The 15,794-nt window shown below is 38.5% G+C and overlaps 1 protein-coding gene across 2 annotated transcripts in view; it reads right to left on the reverse strand.

Moving 5' to 3' along the window:
* The window catches only part of UBE2D1 (ubiquitin-conjugating enzyme E2D 1), a 32,585-nt gene extending 16,791 nt beyond the window's left edge, over nt 1-15,794 (reverse strand). Inside the window, exon 1 of one of the 2 annotated variants that reach the window (XM_008580145.1) lies at nt 15,734-15,794. In XM_008580145.1, the coding sequence (XP_008578367.1) occupies nt 15,734-15,757 (24 nt within the window). In that variant the 5' untranslated portion in view covers nt 15,758-15,794. Of the gene's footprint in view, nt 1-7,864; nt 7,923-15,733 lie in introns of those variants that run through there. The other variant, XM_008580146.1, reaches the window with a different exon arrangement.

Genomic DNA, 15,794 nt, shown 5'->3' on the forward strand with positions numbered 1-15,794 from the left:
ATCTGTTCCATGCTCAATTTAACCAGCCAGCTGGACTAATTATAGAAGTTTGTTAAGTATTTCCACATCCTTTCTAACAGTCATCATTATGATTTTATACTTTTATCCCAACTCTTCCCTTCTGAAGTTTTACAGATTTAATGTAATGGTATCCGATTATGATGCTAATAAAAATCCTCACAAGTCACTGGTCAGGCATATTTGTTGATGATTAAACTGGGGCATGAAATTCAAGGAGAACTTACTCATTTGCGGGAAAAAATATCTTTATAAGATGTAATTTAAAAGGTATTGGAAAGAGGACCTCAAGGTTCTTAGAAGCTTCAAAGCAGCTACAGTAGTGATACCTCCACGAAAATATATCTGAGAGGAACTGTAAGCCTCAAAGGTCACCTTTTTTTTCTTTTTTTCCTATAGAAGACTGATAAGGGGATCTTAACCCTTGACTTGGTGTTGTCAGCACCACACTCCCAAGTGAAATAACCGGCCATCCCTATATAGGGATCCGAAACCGTGGCCTTGGTGTTATCAGCCCCACACGATCCGGCCCCTAAAGGTCACCTTTTGAATATGTTCATTAAAGTTTAAAACACACTAGAGATTCCTGTAAAGAAGGTTTCTCCTAGGACTGAAAATTAAGGAACTAGTATAAAATATCTTAACTGACACAAACTACCTTCCAATAAAAAATAAACACTGATAAATGAAACATTAAAAAAGTAAGGTTAGTGGGGTGGGGAGGGGAAAACAGGAAGAGGTTGTCTAACAGTTACAAAATTACAATGAGGACGAGTAAGTTCTGGTGTTCTATTGCACAGTGGGGTGACTATGGTTAACAGTTAGGTTTTGTATATTATACTGGAGAGGCTTTTTTTTTTTTTTGTCTTTTTTCATGTCCGGCAACGGATTGCAACCCTCAGTGTCGCGCCCGTACCGGACCGGGACCAGCAACGGGATCGCAACCCTCAGCGCTGCACCCGCACCTCGCTCAGCCAGTGAGCGGGAACCAGTCTGTATGTGGGATCCGAACCCTCAGCGGGAGCGCCGCCGTGCTCCCAAGCGGCGCACTGTAGAGTGCGCCACCGGGCCGGCCCCTGGAGAGGCTTTTGAATGTTTTTGCCACAAAGAAATAAAATTCATGAGGTGATGGTTACATTAATTACCCTGACCAGATCGTTATACAATATATATATATTGTATATAAGATGTATATATATATATATATATATATATATCTCAAAACATCAGATTGTACCTCATAAACATGCACAGTTACAACGTATCCATTAAAATCAATAGATTTTTTAACAAGACAAAAAATAAAAAACAACTAAAAATTTTTTTTTTTTTTTTTTTACAAAGTAAGGTTGTAAGATCTGGTAAATTCTGAAAACGATTGCCTCAGAGTTTACTCCCTATCCACCCCTTTAAACTTGTAGCACACTTTAGTACTGTACTTAAATAAAAATAAATAACCCTTATTTGTTAAAAGGTAAGATTGCTGGAGGCATAGAAAAAGTTAATGATTGTTTTTATTTGCCTGTTGTTAAAAGTAGCATTCAGGGCTGCTGCATTTTGCCATATAGGCCATGTACCTCCAACTCCAAAGGACACCATTCACACAGATTACAATGTGAGTGGTGCCCCAGGAGCTCTGCAAAGTTTCATTATAGAAAGTTGCACATAAAAGAAATGAACAACATATCCTTTAAACCCAATTTAGGATGCCATCATTGTTTTTGAGTACACGAATAGCACTTTTGATGTGGAAGCAAAACTGATGGTGTTTGACATCTGAGTGGAACCATAAGTACTTATTTTAACTTTAGTTATTTCAACAATGTTTTGAAAATGGAAAGACAACAACTGCAAACCTGGAATTCATAATTAAAAAGTGAAAACAGTGACATTCTAGTAGAGGAAAAAGGAAAGATTTTTCCAATAGATGGTGCTGGGTTAATTAGGTATCCATATGGGGAAATTCTTTTTAAATTTAAAATTAATTTTAAAAATTGGATCTCCTACCTCAAATCATATACAAAACTTAATTCTAAATAGATTGTAGGTTTAAATATGAATGGTAAAATAACAGAGATTTTAAGAGAAAACATAAAATGTCTCATGACCTTAGGAGAGGCAGAGATTTCTTAGAACACAAAGAACACTAACCATAACAGAAAAAGTAAAAAATTTGGACTTGATTGAAATTAAGAACGTCTATTCATCAAAAGACATTAAAAGTATGAAAAGGCAAGTTACCAAGTGGGGGAAAATATTTGCAATACATATATCTGACAAGATTCATCCAGAAAATGTAAAAACTATTCCTACAGATTAAAAAAAAAAAAAAAAAAAGCAACTTAGGCATTTTACAAAAGAGGTTATCCAAACAGCCAACACATGTATATGTATATATCAGAAGGGGCTCACCTTTACTAATTAATGAGGACACACAAAACCAAAATACTATGCCACTAATGCCACTATACACGTAACAGAATGGTTAAAATGAAAAAGAAGAAAGGACAAGTTTGGGCAAAGACGTGAAGCAACTGGAACTCTCATAGAAGAGGTAGAAGAGGAAAACTGTTTGACAGTAACCACTAAAGATAAACACAGAAATACTGTAGGACCTAGCAATTCTACTGCCAGGAATATACCTGATAGAAATGCAAATACATGCTCACCATACTGGCATTATGTGTAGTAGCTCAAACCAGAAACAACCCAAATGTCCACCAACAGTAGAATGAATAACTTGTAGCATATTCATGCAACGAGAATGACTGAACTACAGCTCCATGCAACTATATAGATAAATCTCACAAATGTGTTGAGCAAAAGATGCCAAAGACAAAAAGGTACACACCGTATGATTCCCTTTAAATAAAGTTCAAAAACAGGCTAAACTAATCTTTGGTAATAGAGGTCAGAATAGCGATTTACCTTGAAGGCAGACGTAAAGCTAGGATGGAAGAAGAAAGGACTCCTAGCGTCTTTGTACCTCTACTTCTATAGCTGCGCGACGCTTTCACAAGTGTGTTCACGTTGTGAAAATTTATGAAGTTGTATACTTTACGTATGTATATTTTATTTGAAGAAGATTACATTAGAACTTTTTAAGTGTATTTTTCCCCAATGAATTAACAGAATGATAATACCAAAAAGGTGGGCAAGGATATATAGAATTCATATAATATAAAAGATGGCTATCAAGTAATTAGATTAGTTATGAATCCATTTATGAAAACAATTCACTACAGTAAGCACACTGTGTGTGTACACAAGAGAATACTTCAAAAAGTTCATGGAGGCCCACTTGGGGTCCTGAGGCAGGAGCCGAGGGCTGCCACCTCCCCACTGCAATCAAGCAAGAAGCACGCCAAAAACACCACTTCCACGCAGGTGGCCCATCACAGCCACTGCAGTAGCCACCCATGGCTGCTGCAAGAGAGGCTAGATGCCACAACAGTAGCCACAGCCACCATGCAGGTGGCCTGCCAGACACTCGACAAGGGGAGTCACCAGCAGAGACCAAAAAACAAAAGAAGAGGACGTCTCTCTCCACAAAGCCCACTTCAAAGTAACGGAGGAAGCATCTGCTCTATGATAATAGAGGGGGACCTGAACACCCCTCTCTCAGCATTGGACAAATGACCTAGGGAACAAATCAACAGAGTAACTGTTAATCTTTCAGGAGAGAACAAATCTAGGGTTATTAGAGGTGGGGTGGGGGAGGGGGGACGGGGAGAGATTGGCTAAAGGGCATAAAGAATAAATACGATTTGTAATAATGAATATGCCGATTATATTTATTTGATCAACATACATTGTACGCAGTGACAGTAGTCAACGTTGAACCCCCAAAATATGTATAATCAATCATGCTTGAATAAAAAAAAGTTTTTTAAAAGTTCATGGAAAAATAGAATTAAAAGATAATATAAATCTTTCCAAGAACTTTTTGAAGACCCCTCATATATTTTGTGTGTGTATTTCATTTCCAGTGACTTTCAATCTAAAATTGAAATACATTGTTGATTCCATTTCCTTCTTCCCCTTTGAGAAAAAGTAAGCTTAAAACAAACCAACCTTATACCTAAACACAGATCAAGCAATAAATATCATCAAACTGGTTAAAGTATGCCCCACAAAACAGCAGTCTGTGCCACTGAAGCAATTTTCTATTCCAATGTGATTAACATTCAAATAAAAAAACTAGCTAGGGGTATCTAAATTTCAAAATAAAAATATAAGCTATTAATGAGTGGTGGATTACAGAATAGTGTTCTTATATCATGACTGAAACCAGTAAAAGCACTTTTAAGACCACACAGTGTGTATTTAATATAATTACATAGACTTACACGGCTCAGCACCTCTATTCTAGTTCAGATTTCTATAACCAACTAGACACAAAGAAAAGTATTGAAAGGTCTGAAACTGAATTTTAAATTGGCACAGATGGCATGTTTATAACACCCCCACAATATGCTGACTGTTCTCCATAAAACAAACCTAGACACAGTCCTCGCCTCTAGGGGACTTAAAATCTAAAAGTAGATGAGGCAGCCTAATTCAAAGGTAAACAAATAAAAGGAAACAAAGAAGGGAATGTAAGAGAAGATGCCTGTATTAATCTCCCAGCTCCCAGAAGGGTAGCAGTCCGATCTGAACAGAGGAGAATGAAAGCTAACAAGTCAGTGCTGCCTTATTTACCATAAAACTTAACATGACACTATGCTGTAAGTATTCCCTAAAAAATTATGCTGACCAGACTGAACATGCCTTGCTTTCTAGCTTCAACAGTCAGAAGAAGATCTAAATCTTTGTAGCAGATGTAATATATACCCCACTGGGTGTGTGTAAAGGACATTAAACAGCTTGTGCATAGGGGCTGATTTACAGTCCAGAATTTAAATTACTGAATCCAAAGCATATGAAAGTATTATTTCAAAAATCCTGGCTTATATGGCAATTAATTAATGTGATTCAATCATCTTTACCTCAAAACTCCTAAAACAAGACAGTGATTCTTACTGGAATGCATTTTTAATGTTGTCTCTAAAGGGATAAATGAGCTATATTTGGTTTGTCTGTAAATAAACATTTCATGGGCTTACAGTTCAGGCCCTGATCTCCTTATCCAGTTGACTAGCGCTATTTCAATAGAGAGAGGTCAAACAATCCTCAGAAATGTCACCAAATACAGAACCTCTTTAAACCCTTGAATTAAAGTACATCTTGATTTTATACCATGTAGATTCTTCCTGAAAGACTTCAAAATGCTGACAACATCCAATTAATTAAGTTATAGGAACCAAACTCACTTCAACAAGCTGGCTGATTTGCTGTCTCTTTGGATCAGATATCTCTGGCAAAGGCTGTTCATTAAAAAATAATAATTATGTGGCCAAATTCCACACAAAAGGACAAGGATGGAGAAAGCAATGACACTATTAACTATGCCACATCAGAGTAATATTTACTGAATCTAAACTAAAAGAGTGTAATTTAGAATAAAAGTTTGAGGTCAGGATTAGGAAAATTATCTACCTCATATCTGCAACCACTTTCTGCCAGTGATCTCCGCACCAGCCATAATGATTTAATTTCCCAAAATGTTATCTTGCTTCTGGTTTCAAACATGCTTCCTTTCAAATAGAAGACTTTTGATCATTTCCCTATTTACACAATATTTCCACCAGAGGAATTACATAAATAAAAATCTATTTTAGGCAAATCCAACTAGCCCAATAAAAGCTATATTTGAACCTACTTTATGATGTTTTACAATAAAAATTCATTTATTCATTCCAGTAACCCAAACTCTAAATCTTGGAATCATCATTTACTTCCTTCTTCCCTACAACCCCACCCCTTCCTCCCACCCCCTTCACATTAATCAGTACCACATTGTTCAGATTCTCCTGTCCAGGTCCCTCCCCATGAAAGGGCTCTAGAAGGCCCATTATATGGGACAGCTGAGATCCAAGCAGAAGCAGAGTCTGAGAAGAACCAGAGGAGAGACATTTTAGGATAAGAAGCCAAAGGTTCAAGCCAGGCAGACACTATTAAAGACTGGGTAATATAGCTTGAGTCAAGAGAGTGCCTAGACCAGCAGGCCTCTGAAACTTGGCTTCAAGGGCCAAGTAGGGGTAGACATAGGTGGATCAGACTAACTCAAAAGGGCCAGGTGGTACAAACAGCTGGTAGTTTTTCTCACATATCCCTCTTTTCAATGTCCTCTGCCACCACCCTAACTCAACCCTCCCTGGATCTCACCTGAACAAGTGCAATGTCTTAGTTAACCTGTTGGCCTATTTCTCTACATACACATTATTGCCAAAATTAACCATGTCAAACCTTTCAATGTTTTCCATTTGCCTTAAAGAGAGACTTACAAATCCTTAAAATGGCTTACCAGACCTTCCAGGATCCAACTGCTTCTCTCTAGAATCATATCTGCAGCCACCTTCTCCCATGCTCTCTGCACCAGCCATAATAACTTTCAATTCCCTAAAATACTATCTTGCCTCTATAGTTTTCCACATAGCTTCCTTTTAGGTAAAAGATTCTTAATTCCCTCCCCTCCCCAATACACACACACATCCTCTTACCCTCCCTCTCTCCCCAGATTTCCACAATCAACTAGACACAAAGAAAAGTACTGAATTTTATCTATTTCTCTTTCTCTCACTCACTCATTCATTTTACCTACTTTACTTTTACCTTCATGTCTCATCTTACACATCATTTTTTTTTTACTCTGTACTTCTCTTCTTATAACATTCATCAAAATTATAATTAAAACAGTGAATAATTTTGAGTTCTACAAGGGCAAGGACGCATACCTAGTACTGTGACTGAGGAAGAATATTACTTTCTTCCTCAAAAACCTTCAATGGTTTCCCCCAAGCTTCTGCATTAAGCACACATTTCTCAGCATGGGCCTTCAAGGTCCTTCACAGTCTAAAACTCTGTGGTCTGTCATTCCTTGAATGCTTCCCCAAAGCAGGATTATCTGCTCTTTCCCAAATAAGTCATGTATTTTCTAGTGTCTTCATTTCTTTTTTTTTTTTTTTTCCTTTTTGTCTTTTTTCGTGACCGGCAACGGATCGCAACCCTCAGTGTCGCGCCCGTACTGGACCGGGACCGGCCACGGGATCGCAACCCTCGGTGTTGCTCCTGCCCCTCGCTCAGCCAGTGAGCGGCCGGTCTGTATGTGGGATCCGAACCCTCGGCGGGAGCGCCACCGCACTTCCCAAGCGGCGCACTATAGCAGTGCGCCACCTGGCCGGCCCTAGTGTCTTCATTTCTGTAGCCTCCTCTATGAACCTGGTTTCCCTGTCTTTTAAAATGCTACCCATTCTTCCAAACCTATATTCAATTCCATCTTCTATACAGAATCTTTTCTGATTTCCTCCAAATAAATTTGGCCTCTCCTACCTTTGACTCCCTTCTTGCTCAAATATGTTGTATTTTCCTTACGGTACTTTCCTAAGCCCATCTAGTAGTTACAGTACTTTTCTTACTGTTATTAATTTAAAATTCCTCAGATAATGATTATATTTTACTTTTCTATATATCTCCTTATTTCATTTAGTATATGCCTTATATCAGAAGGTACTCCATACATGCATTAAGTTGAATCTTAAAAATCTACTACATATAAGGCAGCTGTGTAAGACTGTTGTCTAAATATGTGATTAAAACAATCTTTAAAGTACAAAAGACACCTGTGAAACAGATGGAAGCTAAACGCAATCAGAGAAGCATGTTATGTTACCAGTATAATAATGGAAACACACCTTATTTGCATCACAAATAATTGTTCTTTAATCAAAAAGTAAGACTTACTAACCTTATATTATACAGTAAGATGCCAACATTTACTTCAATTCTGCCATTTCAAAGTAAACACTATTTTTTTTTTGTCTTTTGTCTTTTTCCGTGTCCGGCAACGGATCGCAACCCTCAGTGTTGCCCCCACACCGGACCGGGGACCGGCAACAGGACTGCAACCCTCGGCGTCGCTCCCGCGCCTTGCTCAGCCAGTGAGCGGGAACCGATCTGTATGTGGGATCCGAACCCTCGGGTGGGAGCGCCACCGCGCTTCCCAAGCGGCGCACTATCCAGTGCGCCACCGGGCCGGCCAAAGTTAACACTATTTTAACTCAAGTCTCATAGCTGCAAAGCATAGTGCCAATGCTCAATGTTTATTTTTGCTGTTTTGCTGTTTGCTGAACAAAAACAGCAAATAACAGTATTTAGTTTTGCTTAAAATTATGAATCACAAGGGACTATAGAATTTATCAGGTTCAACCCATTAAATTTCCAGATGAGGAAAATAAAGACTGAGTTTCTTGTTCATGCTTCTACTCCAGCACTCTTCCCAGCACAATTCAATACTCACCTCAAGGCTGTGGTAACTACAGCACATTATTCTCAACCAACACTGGAGCAAACAAGGCTCCAATACTGAATCAAGGCTGTCTGCACACTTCTGACCATGCTCAAGGAGAAACAAAAGTGTGAAGACTGAAGGAATGAAAAGGAATTCTTTTTATCTTTTTCCCAGGAGCCTTATATCTTATAAAAGGTTAGAAATGAACACTAAGCTTTGAGGAGAGTGTTTATAAAGCTTTGAGGAGAGTGTTTGTGTCCAAAGACACTCTCAGAGGCAAGAAAAACATGATAGGAAATTACATACAACTTTGAAAAATACATGATAGAATTCTGATACATAATGGAATATGTTACGTAGAGCGTTTTGAATGCTACATTATCGAAACCTACTATTTACTTCATAGTAACCAAGAAAGACGGTGCTTTAGGGGAAAAAAAAAATGAAAGAAAGAAAACCTAGATGCCTATTTCCTAAAGCATATGTAAAACACAAATGTACCTACCAATGCCTATCAAATATTTATTAAATATTACTTCTTACATCTCTATCCCTAATAACTGGCATATAGTAGGCACTTATAAGTGTTTGCATAATAAATTAACTAATCTCTTAATATCACACAGTATCCTTGAATACTGTGGTTGCACATCAGTGACTATAAAATGCTGTTACTTGTAGTAGAAAACAGTGAGTATTGACAGTTTGTATCAGATGGAAATGTTAACAAGGCTAGAACATTTTACGTTATGTGTATCAATTCATATATGGATTTGTACGCATGTATATATATATATTCATTCACTCTCTAATACATATATATGTATGTATGGCATGTATTTTTGACTACAATAATTTTATCTAAAACTCTTGTGCCATGCAACAATGCTTTTCAAACTTTCCTTAGAGCAATTCATAATAAGAAAAACATTTTACATCACCACCTAGTACACACACACACACAAACACAGGGACACTCATATGAGAGGCATATAACTAAAACAAAAGTTGTATGAAACGACAGGCTTACTACATGCAAAGCACTAATACATCCCATTCCATTTTAAAAAGTGGATGTTTATGATCGACTAAACTGTTCTAGAAGATCATGAAAGAGTAAATAAAGGCACAGGGATGGTATAAAGTTTAACTTGGCATACATTTCTTAAAAATAACTTAGGATCAATAGATACCAACCAGAAAAAGTCAAAATAAAGTCGAGAAGTTATTTAAATATTGTTTATTCAAAAGTGGCACTGAACACCTAAAAGGCTTTATTATTGTGTGAGTTTAAAAAAAAAATCATATTCTGGGCCATAAAACAAGTCTCAAAAATGTAAAAGGAGTCAAATAATAATGGAATTTGTTCTCTAACCACAATGAAATTAAATTAGAAATTAATAACAGAAAATTTCCTATAAAATCCCCAAATATTTGGCAAATAAATAATATACTTCTAAATAACCTAAGAGTCAAAGAAGAAATCAAAAGGGAAATTAGAAATTATTTTTAAATAAATGAAAGTGAAAATAAAAGATATTGACATTGGGGAGATGGAAAAAACACAGCCAGAGTTTGATGGTTTAGAGAGAAACAATGGGCCCAGGTCATTGGGTCCACTTGGTTCCCCCTGGAGCGACCCAACACGACTACTTCCAAACTCTGCTCCCAGCAGGAGTGAGAACAATCAGATCATAATTCGAGGAAGCTTAAGGTGAAAGATACAAGACCCCAGCACACCCCCACTGGAAAGGCTTTCTTAAGTCTAAAAGGAAACCAGGAATCTAAGCAACATGGTGTCACTGAAGCCGTACAAACAGGATCACATGAATACAGAGCAGTGGGAGAAACATCTAGAAAGAGGCAAGACAGGAGGTTGCAGAACATGGTGGTGGCCTGGTCGGCACTAGACTTTATGCTTCTAGACAGGAGCTTCCTCCCAAACTAAGGACAATTCCTGGAACATAGTAGCCTCTTATTATATCTAATATGTGAAACCGAACCTTCATAGATTCATCTCAGAACCAGATTAAATACAGAAAAACCTCAGCTTCTCAGAGGCCTCCTAGACCACAACAGGCCAGAAATACAACCTGTCTTGCTTTCTACATGTTCTGAGGCGGCCTGAGGACCCCTCCAATCCACAAATTCTGCAAATCTGAGTCATACCATATGTTATAGTATCATTTATTCCAGAATTTCACAGGGGTGAGAGGAGAGAGGACAACTATCTGAATACCTGTTTTTAATTCAATGTATTATTGGCTCATCCACTATTTAAATAAAGTGGAGAAGGGCTAATACATTAGTAGACAACCATTAACTCAGTTTGATAGCTAAGTATTAGGCTTATTATTTTGATTAGTAGCACTCACTAAATGAAAATAAAGTGCCTACATGTTTTCTATGTATATTTTAGGGAACTAAAGCAAGTAAGGATGCCACTCGGCTTTACTGGAGGCAATCCCACATCCTGCTAGGTTTGGTTTTTATATGTGCCTGGCTTCCTAAAATAGGTATAAACAGTTTTATTTATTTCTATATTATTTATTTCCACAGAGAAGGAACCTCAGAACTTTTTAACTATAATATATTACCTTGTGTTTTTACACCTTTGTTGTGATGGAGAAAGAAAAATACATATTGGGGGCAAAAGAAAGACCAAGCTTAATTACAAAGATTTAAAGCAGAAAAATTCACATAGTGGCTTATTAGAGAAAGAACACTTTCCTTCTCTCATTTCAAGAAATACCATTTATCTACCAAAAAGTATAAATACTGCGCTCCTCCTTTTTATTTTTCTTGCTACATCCTTCTTTCTTGAAAGAACTGGAGTGTTGGAGTACATCTCACAATCTGAAAAGTTTGCTATTCAAAGCCACCACAGAAACTAAAAAACTATGTCATTTCATAAACAGTTATCTCAAATGAAAACTCCCACAGTGAAATGATACTTTTGACAAAACACTATGAACTACAATTTTTCTAAATCCTTTTGGAGGAGAAAAATTTAAAGTGATGGAACAAAGATGAACAAAGTTGTATTACTCATTTACAATGTTAAACGACCCAGTGTCAATTACTTTGGAGCAGAGATTTACAATGCATAGTCAACACACAGAGCAATGCGTCAATAAAAATGATTAAATATGCCAAGGTCCTAATTATAATACCAGTTTACATTTGTATAGAACATTCTAGTTTGCAAAGCACTTACATCTGTAAACTCATTTGTCTCTACATCTTTCAGTTTAAATACAATAGATAGAAGATGAGGCCATGTGGACAGGAGAAGCTACGGACTGAAGTGGTTTAAGCATGGAATCTGGAGCCAACTGTCTGGTTTGAAATTCTAGCACTGCCACTTACTAAATATGTGATCCTGAGTAAACTACTCAACATCTTTGTGCCTCAGTTTCATCATCAATAAAATGGGGATAATACTGTCTACCAACTGGGCCTACTAAGGATTAAATCAATTAACATATGTCAAGTACTTAGAACAGTGTAGAGCCCAGAGTAACCATTATATATATATATATGCTGGTTGTTGTTGTCAGCAGCATCACTGAATGGAAAAGAAAACCAAAGCTAGTAAGCCACAGAACCAGAATTAAAAATCAGACCTTCTTCTCCCATTTGATATTCCATCCACAGAGGGCTGGGTTTTTTAAGTGTCCTAAGGTTTTCTAGACTAACGTAAACATCTTAGTATGGAATTCTACAGATCAAAAAATTCAGCAGCTCAAAATATTCATAAAATTGTATTGTAACCTATGTTTCTATATACATTTTAGATTAACTGATTATAAAAACAAAACAAAACAAATGTTCCATTTTGGGAACAGAGCTATATACTAAGGAATAGTTAACTATGTGGCTATATTTGTAATATTAACTCTTTAATTTCACTTTTCAAAAGATTGACAAAAAAAGACAATAAGCCGATCATATCACATCATGTTTGTATGATGATCATTATCTCAAATTCTTTATCAAATAACAAATCTAGATGGAAATATTCTAAGGTGATAAAAATGGCTGTATGAGGACTTCCTTTTTTTTTCTTCTTGTTTTCAAAACATTCAGTATTGTGATACAACGTTTGCAATTTTAGAAATGATCTCCAGAAAAGTGTATCAAGGATTGAAAATAGCATTGATAGAAGAAACACTTAAAAATTAATTGTAGAAAACAGATGCCCAGCTGAAAAACTGCCCTCTTTTTTCAGGTATGTATCAGGTATCTTTCCTCTGACTTTGCTCAACTTCTTCCCTTTAGTGATTTAGGTGACAGTGATAACATCTTTTGCTGTATCTAAAAATAGGGCATGGGTGTGTAAATTTATGAGCTGAAATGCAAAACTGGCACAGGATGTCTAAATTAGACTGTTAAATCATTCAGTACACTCTAGTACAGAAATGTATTTTAAGCAATGATATCCACATGTTTTGTACATACATACAATTTTAATTCAACCATCTTTATTCTTTTTGTAGTGAAGAAATGTGAAATCATGAACTTTTTAACATTCTGAAATATGCTAAATCACTTAAGAGATTAACCTTGGGCAAAGCACTCCTCCACTCCAGTCCTCAAGTTCCTTCTTTGAACAAAGATAGACCAGCACATCAGTGGTTCTCAACCTTCTTTCCACTCCAGCCCATCTGAGGGAGTCAATATCTCTCTATTTACAGCAGTAGGGACAGTCTTGAAAATGTCCTGCAGGCGATTCTGATACACTGTCCTAGAAGCTGTTCACCTGCTGGTGCCCTCTGCTACACTACTGCAGACTTCTCTGAGGTCCTACACAGCTCTAAAGCCTGCCACTTTACTACAGGAAAAGTGCAACCCAATAACCTAAAAGTTATCTGACAATGTTACTTTAACATGCTTAAAAAGAAAGGCTAAAAGTTAGTACACATCCTCATCTGCTGGAACATGCAAGATTCAAATAAAAATCGGTATACTGATGATATCACAGAGGGCTTTGTAACAGATATGGCAGACAGCACATCTGCCTGGAACCGGCTTCTAATCAAGAAGGTAGGTAAAAGAGGAGGAAAAGTAGGGAATCAATCACAATAACCACTCCTAGGATCTGAGGAGATGGTCTGAATGTGCGATTAGTGGAAAGGAGATCTGTGTAAGTCAACTCGCCTGATAACAGAAGCCAAAGACTGACACACAGGGATGTGATGTTATGTGATCCTCAATTTCTTCTCCAAAATATCAGTTTGTCACAGATTTGACATTAATTCTATCTAAGTGATATTCTTGTACTGGACAAGTCTGTTATAATCTAATAACCAATAACTACTATAAAAAAGATACAGACATATGCCATATTATAAATACAAGTCAAACACAGTGGCTCAGCATAGTCACTGACAAGAATTGCCAAGTATGGTGATTACAAATAAGTGTCCATATTTCTTTGAAGGTCCACTTACTGTGGTTGAATTCCACAGTATTTAAATGCTACTGTATGTGCGAAGTCATGTGTAAAATTCTCACAACAAGGAAAGAAGGAAATTAAATTTGAAAACTTCCGTGGAAAATGCGTGCTGCGTGATCCAAATGTGAATCAATATTACATCATCACTAATAAGTATGCAAGGTATGGTAAAGATGTTGACTGAGGCTTCAAAACTAGGATTATTTACATGAAAAAAAAGATGTGTAATTGCATTATCTTCAAACCAGAAAATACTATAACTTAGTAAGTGTTGATTGTTAACTGTACATTTTGTAGTGAGATGACCCTTAAATAGCACAACGCAAAACAGCAATCGACGGATTTAATATTCGAACCAAAAGGAAAGAAAATTAGGGGCCGGCCCGGTGGCGCACTGCTACAGTGCACCACTTGGGAAGCGCGGCGGCGCTCCCGCTGAGGGTTCGGATCCCACGTGCAGACCTGCCGCTCACTGGCTGAGCGAGGTGCGGGAGCAACACCGAGGGTTGCAATCCCATTGCCGGTCCCGGTCCAGTACGGGCGCGACACTGAGGGTTGCGATCCGTTGCCGGTCACGAAAAAAGACAAAAAGGAAAAAAAAAAAAAGAAAAAGAAAATTAGGCTGGGTCTAAAAGTTGCTGTCCTCTGTACCTAAAGTAGCGAGTCAGAATACAATGTATACATGTCTATCACTCTAACATATACTCCTGCTGTACTGGTTGACGGTCGAAAAAGCTGATAAAAATTTTCAGTAGGCATCAATTTCTTCTGAAATAAATCACAAAATACATTGTCCACTGTTGGCTCAACTTGCTGAAAGCGATCCCTATTAAACAAACAAATTCTCAATGTCCCCACCATGGACCATAATGGTAAAACCTAAAACTTGGGTCAGTGAACCGACCAGTAACCCAACAAGAAATAAAAGTGAACAGAAAAAAATGCCCAAATTCCAATTTTGTAAGATGTTCACATCTGAAATGGTTGCAATAAATAATATGAAGACAATTCCTTACACAGGGCTGGGATGGATATCTGTCGAATGAATATATACATTTCTTCCTCATTCTATACCCCTGTGTCAAAGCATCAAAACAATTTAATTTGTGGCAGTTTCTGTTGTGTCTCAAACTTTACATCTAAGTTTATCATGAGGGAAAAGAACCTGTTTGGCTTGACTCACCATGAATCACAGCCAAGAGGTCATCTTGTTATGTATCAGCAACTATGTTTTCACTACAGCTATGTGACCTGAAGTGGCAGCAGCCGAGGCACCAAAATAGAAGGAGCAGGAGCCTCCTCCTCGCTTCTCGGCCCCACACGGGCTTTTCCAGCCCATTCGGGCAACGGAGCAAGAGCCAACCACAGAGGAGAGAAAGAACAAGCCCGACAGCTCCGAGGAGAAAGGCTGCAGGCCCTCCACACCTTCATGCCCTCCCGGGGAGCCCGGGAAGGCAAGAACATCAAAAAGGATAGGCTTAAACAGCAGCGTGGAGAAACCACAGCATGACACGGGCTAAAACTCGCCCAGTGGAGGGCAAAACCCAGCCATGACCGTGAGGCACAGAAGCCGGGAAGGTCTGGACACCGAGCAGGATCTCCACCCGGGGCTCCGGGCGCAGCTCTGGCGCGAGCGCGCAGCGGGTCCCGCGCCTCCAGGCACCTCCGGCCACCCGGGACCTGCCCTGCTCACACCTCACCTGTCCCGTGCCCGCTGACCCGGCCGGCACCTCTGGCGCCCTGTCCCCGTCCCGGCCCACCTTCCCATCCCGTGTCTCCCGGCACGTCTCTTGGGACCATCGGACGGGTCAGCGTGGGCAGGGGTCCGATGCCCGCCCCGCCGCCCCAGGCCCGGCCCCGGCACTCACTTTCTGAATCCGCTTCAGCGCCATGGGTCAGGGAGGGCGGCGGGGACACCGGCCGGCGGGG

The sequence above is a fragment of the Galeopterus variegatus genome, unplaced genomic scaffold, assembly GCF_000696425.1.
Source record: "Galeopterus variegatus unplaced genomic scaffold, G_variegatus-3.0.2 Scaffold2036, whole genome shotgun sequence".
Classification (NCBI taxonomy): domain Eukaryota; kingdom Metazoa; phylum Chordata; class Mammalia; order Dermoptera; family Cynocephalidae; genus Galeopterus; species Galeopterus variegatus.